Below are 9,755 nucleotides of genomic sequence, written 5' to 3'. Positions count from 1 at the left end.
GAAGTGGCGATAACGAATCTCCTTGAAATATCCCACGTTTAATGCCAACCTGCCCCATCTCCTCTCTGTTTGCTGTCAGCACCGTTTTCCGTTGAGACATACTTGTCTCCAAAAGCCCTACCACATTCTCAGCAACCTTCATCATCATCATCATCGATGAAATGTTGCATCGCTCTGCCTGTTCTACAAATACTTTAATGGTGAATGCTCTGACAAACTACAAGCACTTGTACCTCCTCGATGTGAGTACCTCCGACAAAACTGACAAGCATCTTAATCAGTTCAGTAGAGATCCCTAGGTGTAAGAAAGCCTTTTACTCCATTAGTTTCTTCCCCAGAACTGCAAGTCTTTGGAACTCCCTTCTGGGAGTCTACTTTCCCAACTGTACTGATATGCAGAAGTTCAAGTGTAATGTGAACAAACATCCTGCTACTCATCTCCGTTCATAATGCCCCTGCAACTTATGTCCCCGATAGTAGCCCCCCCCCCACTTCAAAGTGGTACTGTGCCTTGTTTGGGGTGAAAATTGATTTTAAAACACACACACATATATATATATATATATATATATATATATATATATATATATATATATATATATATATATATATTCAAGGAGGTTACATTGTGTGCGTGTGTGCGCGCGTGTGTGTAGGTAAGAGAGTAACAAATCGTGAGCATTTTTATTTAATCCTGAAAACTGGTCCATGGCCGCCGTTAATGATGCAGTTTGCCGTTATGACCTTATGAAAAACAAACAAAACGCCATAGCCTGTAGAGGATCGCACAAAAAGGCGTGGCGAGGGCAATCCCAATACGAGGGAGCTCTCTAATGAATGGGCCAACTCATGCGATTGGAACTGGGTGGATAGTAATTCTGGTTGAACTGGGTGAAGAAGGGGTGCGTGGCCAATATTCATTCATAATATTGGATCATAATAAAAGTATAAAACTGTAATTATTTCATTCATAACTTGCTTTAATGTTTTTTCTTCTGCAAAAAGCATCCCCTCCTTCTTCAACACACACAAACCTAAAATTGATCTCTAAGAAATTAAGAAAATGGTTAAGATTAAGAAAAGAAAACTGATCGCTTATTCTTTAAAAAACACTATCTGCTTCGAAAGTGGGTGATCATTTTATCTAAAATTTATATGCGAAAATGATATCCCATTCTAAAGTTGAAAATATTGGGTTTTTTTTCTTTATACCGCTAACTTTTTCATGCTTAAAAAAGTAGAATTTATTATTATCATTATTTTTTTTTTTTCGGGAAATGGTGATTATTGGCAATGAATGCTGGATAATAAAATAATTTGTTTTTACGTTAATGCAAAATAACCTCTTCTATATATTTTTTTATTTTGCAAGAAAGACATTCTTCTCTCCGATCATGTTCTCTCGCTCGCTCTATCTCTACTTCTGTCATCTCTCTATTCTCCTTTGTTTTCCGCTCGCCTTTCCTCACCGTCTTTCTATTTATCACTCCTTCTCTCTTCCTTCCCGTCTCACTCTCTCTGTTTTATTACTTACCCCCCCCCCTCTCTCTCTCTCTCTCTTATGACTCATACCTACACCCTTGCCATTTTGCTGATTTTCTCGTATAGTTTAACGTCTACGAGCAACTGTTGGGAGAAGACGTACGCGCATATTTCAACCAGAAAAAAAGAAAAAAGAAAAGAGTTTAAATTCAATTCGATTTTCAACGCAGCTGCAACCGATTTTATCACAAATAACCGGTCATTTTTTTTTTTTCCATAAATTCTATTTATTCGAAATACGAGAACTTTGAGGGGAAGGACAAGAAGCCACGTGCCCGAAACTGGTACACACACATCGCACACACACACACACGCGCGCACCGACTGCAGCATCTCTCGACACTCTTCCCCTCTCATCAGCATCATCATCAGTATCATCGTTATCATCATTTTTCACCCGATTACTTCGTAATCCAGCATTCCAATAATTTTCTTTCATTAACGTTGTTTCTAAACCCCATTTTCTCGGTTTTATTTTTCACTACCCTTGCCTTTAATCATTGTAAAACAAAACTACACGGACTGGCTGGCTAGTTTGTGTTTTTATTTATTTATTTTTAAATTTTAAATTAAACTAAACGCAACAACAAAGCTAATACGATAAAAAATAACAAAATAGAAACGAAGACAAGTAACCCCTCGAGAAAGAATTGCACCCATATAACTGGTTCGACATATAAGATCATAGATTCCATAAATAATTAACATTTTTTTTTTTTTTTTAAAATAAAAAATAAAAATGAGCCTGGAAGCAGAAGACCTGTGGAAGCTCCGTCGTTTTTTATCAATCGGCACCGAAGGTCCGCTCTACGAATTCGGAGAGCAGATCTTAAAGAAGGAAAATGCACCGACAATTATCAAACTGTTAGAGGACGGAAAAGGGGTGCAACTAATCCAGGAGGTTCTATCTTACTGCAAAGAGAACAAGTCGATTCGTCGAAATCCTTTATTATTCTGTCTAGCCTTATGCACTCGAAGTGCCGACAAGATGGCTAAAAAAGATGCTTATCTCGCCCTGACAGAAGTGTGTGCACTGCCAACCGACCTCTTCACGTTCATCGCCTTCTCTCAGACCTTGAACAACCCTTCTAAGGGCTGGGGGAAACTTCAACGGAAAACCATAAGTTCCTGGTATAACTCGAAGGACCCGAAAAGATTGGCGGAGAACGCGACCCGCTACAAGTCCAAATCAGGCTGGACGCATAAAGATGTCCTGCGATTAACCCATACCAAAGCATCAAATGAGGGTCAGTCCAAATTTTTTTCTTCTTCTTCAGATTTTTGTTGCACAAAACTTGTCATTTTCACAAACTTTTTCGGGTTTTACTTTGAAAATAATCACGGACGATCTTTTAGTAGTATGTACGTCAGATAAAAGAAAACTTTTACATTTTTGCATTTACGAGACATCCCCGTGACCCGTTTTGTCACAACCTATTTCTTTTATTTGGATTTCATTCGAAAAGTCATAATTAATTCTCCTTGCATTTATAAATATAATAACAAGACTCTTTCTTCTTCTTCGTCTTCTTCTTCTTCACTTGCCCCTCCACGAGGGCAGAGCTTGCTTGATAAGGTCGGTTTATAATGTGGGGAAAATCCAGCTCTTCAAAAAGGGACACTCTGGATTGGGACAAAAAAAAAAATATATATATATCCACAGTCTAGAAGGACTTCTCCTTAATTGACGGACAGTAGGGACCTCCAACGTGAACCTGAACCATAGGACAGAACAAATACTACACTTTGCTCTTTAATCAAAAGGATTATTATTATTATTATTATTATTATTATTATTATTATTATTAGAATGAAAGAAACATTGATTGCTATCTAATTTTGTGGTGTGTGCAAAATCGTGTATTTAAGAGGTTAAAAGTAGTTTGCTTGAAGCATTGTTTAATGTGTATTAACACGTACTTAAATTAAAATCCTGCTTTTTTTTAATGCTGGCAGATGCATTTAGAACTGTTTCAGAGTTATTGAATCATCATAGTGAGAGGGTCGAAAAAAATACGTAGTGCTTACAAAAATGAAATTCTACTTTTGACGGTTTTTACTAACAAAAAGCAACGACAATCTTTTAGACTTTAGAATGGGATCACTTTAGCACATTAATTTAATGTAAAATAATCAACTACTTCCTGCCCACCAGGCCGTTTAATCACTGACTTCCCCGAACCAAATAGTGTTTTAAAGACCGGTTCTTCTTCTTGATGATGGTGATGATAATAATAAAGAAATTGTAAAGTATGTTTTGGGGGGTCTATTTTTTTTTTTTTTTTTTTTTTTTGAGTTGTTTTTTAAAAGAAGGATCTGACGTGATTTTTCTTTTATCTTTTTATTGATCAATTACTTACCCCCCCCCCAAAAAAAAAGAAATGCGATACTGTAAAAATAAAACGAACTTAAAAAAATTGTATTAAAAATGATTTAATTACTAAATTAAATCCACCAGGATGCATTTTGGTGGTCACTTCGTAAACAATGCACTAATGCAGCTGCAGCCATAATTGTTTACAGAAAATAAAAAGAAAGAAAAAAGAATGAATTATTTCGTGCGTGACCATTCGAAATTTGAAACAAATACCGAAAAATTTATTTTATCGAATAGAAAGTCATTTAAGCTAATGTTTAGCAAATCGTCATATATTAAAAAGATTGAACGTTTTTGGACACTATTTACATCCAATTATTATGTAAATAGAAATGCAAGCAACATTAACCTAACAACCACAACTTATAGTTTTATAATAAATTTCGTTCAATTAATAATTTAATAATCAAACGATACCGCAAAAATTAAATGAAATTTTCAAACTCATTTAGAAATATAAAAGGTAAACAATAAACAAGTCATTGTTATAAAAAAAAAAAAAAAAGAAACAAAACTGAAAGTCATCAAGGGGAGATAATAAGTCAGTGACATTAAGAAATTTTTTTTTTTTTTTGCTAAGAATAAAGTGTAGCATCTGTTCTAGTTTTGGTCAGTGAAGAAAAAATCGTGGGGAGGCAAGTAAATAGGAAGTGGAAGAAAAACCTATAATAATTGCTAAAAAAAAAAAAAAAAATAGCAGGGGATGGACTTCAAATAGTTGTTGGATTTTTTAAAATAAAAATATTCGATTACGCTTTGGTAGTAATTCAATGTGTATTTATTAAAACTGCGTATTGGGGAGAACAAAGATACTTTCCTGATAGTTTTATTATTATTACTTTTTAAATGTTATTAAAAAGATATTTTTTAAATATTTTTTTCACCCAAAACAAGGCCTATTGCCACTTGGACGTAAGATGCTACTTTGGGATGATGTCAGAACAGGGAACTGTGGGGAGTTCAGCAGCAAGATGTCTATTCACATTACATTGAAACTTCTGCATGAGAGTTGTTGAATCAACATAGTGAAAGGGTCGAAAGAAATACATAGCTAAATCCAAGTCAATAGTGCTTGTGATCCAACAGGTCACAAGTGTGTGTGTGTGTGTGCGTGTGTGTGTGTATATATATATATGTGTGTGTGTAACTCATTATATATTAACTGAAATTTTAAAATACTAAATTTAATAGTACCCCTGCAACCTAGGTCCCTGATAGTAGCCCCCCCCCCCTCCACATCAAAGTGGCAACGTGCGTTGTTTGGGGTGAAAATGTGATTAGAAAAAAAACAAATTCTAAATATATATATATATATATATATATATATATATATATATATATACACTCCCTCTACAAAAATAAGATTCTACTTTTGTCAGGGAAACAGGGAGGGAATTCCTAAGTTTAGCAGTTCGAGGAAAGAAACAATTAGAGTATAGAGTATAAAGTTTTCCGGTATCTAGGGATCTCAGCTGTGAAGGGGGTGGGTTTTTGTTGCTTGTTTGGTTAGTTGGAAGTATGTACGTCGAGGGGGGACAAGTCACCACCATTGTGAGCTCGATGGTGGAGCACAATTGCTATATCAGAGTAATTGGAGATATTCATTTTTACAGTGCTTACAAATGTAACGGTCCCAAACAATCTATTGCATACTTAATGCTTTTGATGTAATTTTTGTATGACTAAAAATATGTGAATGGTAAAAGACCCTAAAAAAAAAGAAAAAAAAAAGGTGCATACTCTTCCTTAACCCTGACACTAAATTACACACCGGCAATACAAAAAAAAAAAAAAAAAATGACGGAAAAAGGTGTGTGCAACGTAGTTTTAACGGAGTCCCGTTAAAACTACGTTGCACACACCTTTTTCCGTCATTTTCCGTCATTTTTTGAAAATTAATTTTACCAAGATTATTACTATTACTTACTAGTTTTCGCACAGGCAATAAAAAATTTCTTCAAGAACAACCTGTGGTGTTTCCTGAAGTCTGAGTAACAACAAGTCTCCCCAGATTTTCAGTACTCTCCACCTCTTTTGACAACCTTTGCAAATGAATTTGCGTTATTGCAACAGCCGTTCACTATTGATTTCTTGTTGGTAGCGACGATTAGTCTTCACTAGAATTTTGGTGGCAATAAGCCTCCCCATGGTCCCAGTTCTCTTCGTACTCATCCAGTGGAGGTCTACTTAGCGCGTTCTCTCCTAGGTCTTTCCATCCTCTTTGGCCCTCCTCGATTATTTGATGTGGACACATTTTTTGAAAGGGGAGGAGTTATCTTACAATCATACAGTTTCAGTTTTCTTGATTCCGTATGGTGTTTCTTTGTTTTACTTCTGTAACAGTTTCTACATGTCCGCGGCTAGTGCCTGTAGCTCATGTGTATTTGTTTGAATGTTTCCACATTCAAAGGTTTTCCTTAAAATTTCATCTGTTTTCATTATTGTTAGCTGTTGTATCTTCTCAACCATTCCTGATTCCAATCTCTCCCATTCTTTTTTCAAAGTTTTTCTGGATTGTTACTAGTGCTCATACTATTATTTGTGTTATCTTGAATTTTTTTTCATCTTCCATATCCTTTTGAGCTCTCTGTCCAGTTTTGTGTATTTGCTTAGCTTTTCCGTCTGTTTGATATTAACTCTGGTCTACTGGAACGGTGAAATCTACGATCTGGCAGGACTTTTTCTTCTTAACTATTACGACATTTGGTCTTCTTGCTTGTAGTGGTTTATCTGTTTATTGGTCCATGTTCCATAAGATTTTGTGATTTTCGTTTTCAAATACTGATGTCGGTTTGTGATTGTAATATATTTGTGGGTGTCCAAGATGCAGTTGTTTGCATAATCCCCAGTGTACTGCTTTCCCCGCTTGATCGTGTCTATTATTATATTCTTTTTTGGACTAGTTTGCTTCAATGCTTCATTCGCTTTTTATGCAGTTTACTTTTTGTCTCTTTGTCTACAGAATCTGTGTTTGCTGTTTTCTTGTGTCTTGTCGATCGTTGCTTTGATGTGGTTGATTATTATTTTTTTATTATTATTAGTGGCACCTGTGGAAATTCCATTGCGGCATCTTTCAAAAGTAATATATTGCTGCTGGGACTTCTGTGGGTGTTCAGTGTGAATGGAGATCCCACGATATTATTGCAGCCCTTTTGTTAAAACTGTGCAAGTAATCTAGTTAATGTAATGTTAGAATATATCTGGTTATTACAGTTTATCTACAATATAGCAATCTGTGACATACTTCCATTGTATGGACGTCCGGCACAAATGGAAACCCTACGATACCATTATACCCTCTTGAGACAGAACAGATAATACCCTTGGATCATAGCCAGAAGACCAAGAAAGTATATTTTAGTTTCACGTACAGTTCAAAAGTGACTGCACTTTTTTTTTATTATAATTTCTTTCTTTCTTTTTCTTTTTTTTTTTTTTTACATTGCGTCCTCGGTGATCGTGATAACGTACTACAAACATTAAATTAGCGTATCTTAACTATTTTAATGTTTGTAGTGTGTTATTACCTTCTATCGTCCTTTTTAATAAATAAGATCTGATCGAATAATTCATAATCTGGAAATCGTGACACGTACGTAGTACGTTAAAGATACTACAGTATGTGTGTGTGTATATATATATATATATATATATATATATATATATATATATATTATTTATTTATAGAATATTCATTTTTGTGAGAATAAATTCTGTTAGGAATTTAAAAACAAGTACGAAATTGGAAAGTTAATCGACTTTTATTTTAATAATTGCATTTGGAATTTCCTTTCTGCTCCCTGTTTTCTCGACAGTGGATGCAAGAATTTAAATATGTGAACAAACATCTTTCAGTCCAAGATCAAAGTGTAGTATCTGTTCTTTAGATACTGCATTTCAATTCCTTCACGTCTGAGACAATTTTTATTTTTGTTTCTATTATCCATGTTAAAAAACGACCCTGATGTCTAACTCTGTCCCGTGGGGAGGCATTGTAAATAGGAACATATTGCAGTCGAACTTTCCACCCAGGTTGCTCCCTTAGAAATCTGAATCCTTACGCTTCCATGGTAATATGTCTTGTTTGGGTTGAATAAAGTTAAATAAATAATAAAATAAATGTGCATTCTTTTGATGTCACGGGTGTGTGTCTTTTCTCTGCTTTCTATTTGCTGCAAAATTAGACACGATCAGTTTAATGGGAAAGGGAGGGGCTCCAGTTTCCATAAGAAGGCACCCTGGTTAGGTATAAAAATTAGCCGTAACTGGACTCCCTGGCATTTTTAGGTAGGAGTGTAGGACAATCAGTAGTAACCCACCCTCGAAAGGGGGCGAGTGTGATGCTTGGGATGATGATTGCCTCCCAGGATCAAAGCAAACCATACCTCATTCAGACCCGGCCCCCCTTTCCTTTCACCTTAGAGAAGTAGACTCTAAACTCAGAACGTGCCCAGGTTTATTTATGAAAATGTGCGGAGACGTAAAGGGTGTGGACCTGCTGGTAAACTGTTGTTAGATGACATTCCTTCTATCGCCACACCCGGCATGGATTATTTCTTCAGAACTAATAAAAAAAATGAAGAAATCGCTTATCATTATTTATTTACTTTATCAATTGATTTTATGATAACTTCCCCTGTTGTGCAAAAACAAAACATATTTTAGTTAGCTACCTAACGTCTTCCCTAATTTTCTGCATGGTGCTACCAGAATCGGTGTCAAGACAAAACAGTATCTTAGCTTCTTTTGTTGTTGTTGTTGTTGTTGTTATTCAGTATTTGTATTTTGAAGCGATTTATTGAAATAAAATATAAAAAAGGATATTATTGAAAAGCATACAATAAAACATAACAAAATTATACAGATAAAAATAACACACTTATGTATTCTTTTGGACTTTTAATAAGACAATTAGTGCAAATAAGAATAACAATTATAGCAAATAAAGAATAATAAAAATTGTGTTATTTTTATTTGTAATTTTGTTATTTTTTATTGTATATTTTCAATAATGTCTTTTATTTTATTTCAATAAATCGCTTAAAAATACAAATACTGAATAACAACAAAAAAAGCGAAGATACTATTTTGTATCTTCACCGGTTCCGCTAGCGCCATGCAGAAAAATTAGGGAAGACGCTAGCTGACTATAACCCATATTGCGCCTATTTTTCAATCCCAATATTTTTCTTAAACTTTAATTTTCATTGCTAGTTCTAATTCTAAAATGATAAATATTTATTGATTTTTAAATAACCAGTGAAATTAAAATTTATAACCTCCCTTCCTCCTACAAATGTCTTTTTAAAAAGATTTTTTGAAAATATATGCATGTAATATGCATGTTTTTGTTTTTTTTATGGTAATCCGAAAAAAAAAAAAAATGAAAAATAATGAAAAATAAATCTATAACTAAATATTTAGAGATTAAAAAATTGGAAACAAAATCTGTAATTGTATTGGAATCAGGAAATTATTTGAATCATTGCATCAATAAAAATATTCGGACTAACATTTCCATCTTGATTATTTTCACGTTTCAGCTAATAACCTCTGATCATGATCAGGTGAATTTTATGTAGATTGTTCTTGTTTTGTGAGCCATTATCAGATAGACATGTTAGATAATTCTTATTGCATTCTTAGTGATCCCCTCAAAATGCAACTCCTGGAATCGTTAATTAAATTAAATTAGATATCCCAAACGAAAATTTTATTTTCATTATATCTAAAAACTTTTAATGTGGCAAAACTTTGAAAAAAAAAAAATAATGATATTAAATTTATTTTCCTAGCACAATTACCAACTGGATTGGGACCATTCAAAGTTCATCGG

At 34.2% G+C, this 9,755-nt stretch overlaps 1 protein-coding gene across 1 annotated transcript in view; it reads left to right on the top strand.

Moving 5' to 3' along the window:
• The first annotated feature begins 1,568 nt into the window (after window positions 1–1,568).
• The window catches only part of LOC145241520 (RNA-binding protein RO60-like), a 224,191-nt gene continuing 216,004 nt past the window's right edge, over window positions 1,569–9,755 (top strand). Inside the window, exon 1 of the mRNA XM_080104563.1 lies at window positions 1,569–2,789. Coding sequence (XP_079960689.1) covers window positions 2,282–2,789 — 508 coding nt within the window. The 5' untranslated portion in view covers window positions 1,569–2,281. The remainder of the gene's footprint in view (window positions 2,790–9,755) is intronic.

This window comes from Euprymna scolopes, chromosome 20, assembly GCF_053919585.1.
Source record: "Euprymna scolopes isolate OS-2025 chromosome 20, ASM5391958v1, whole genome shotgun sequence".
Lineage (NCBI taxonomy): Eukaryota > Metazoa > Mollusca > Cephalopoda > Sepiida > Sepiolidae > Euprymna > Euprymna scolopes.
The sequence above is the reverse complement of the archived record's forward strand: the minus strand, read 5'-3'. Positions and strand labels throughout refer to the sequence as shown.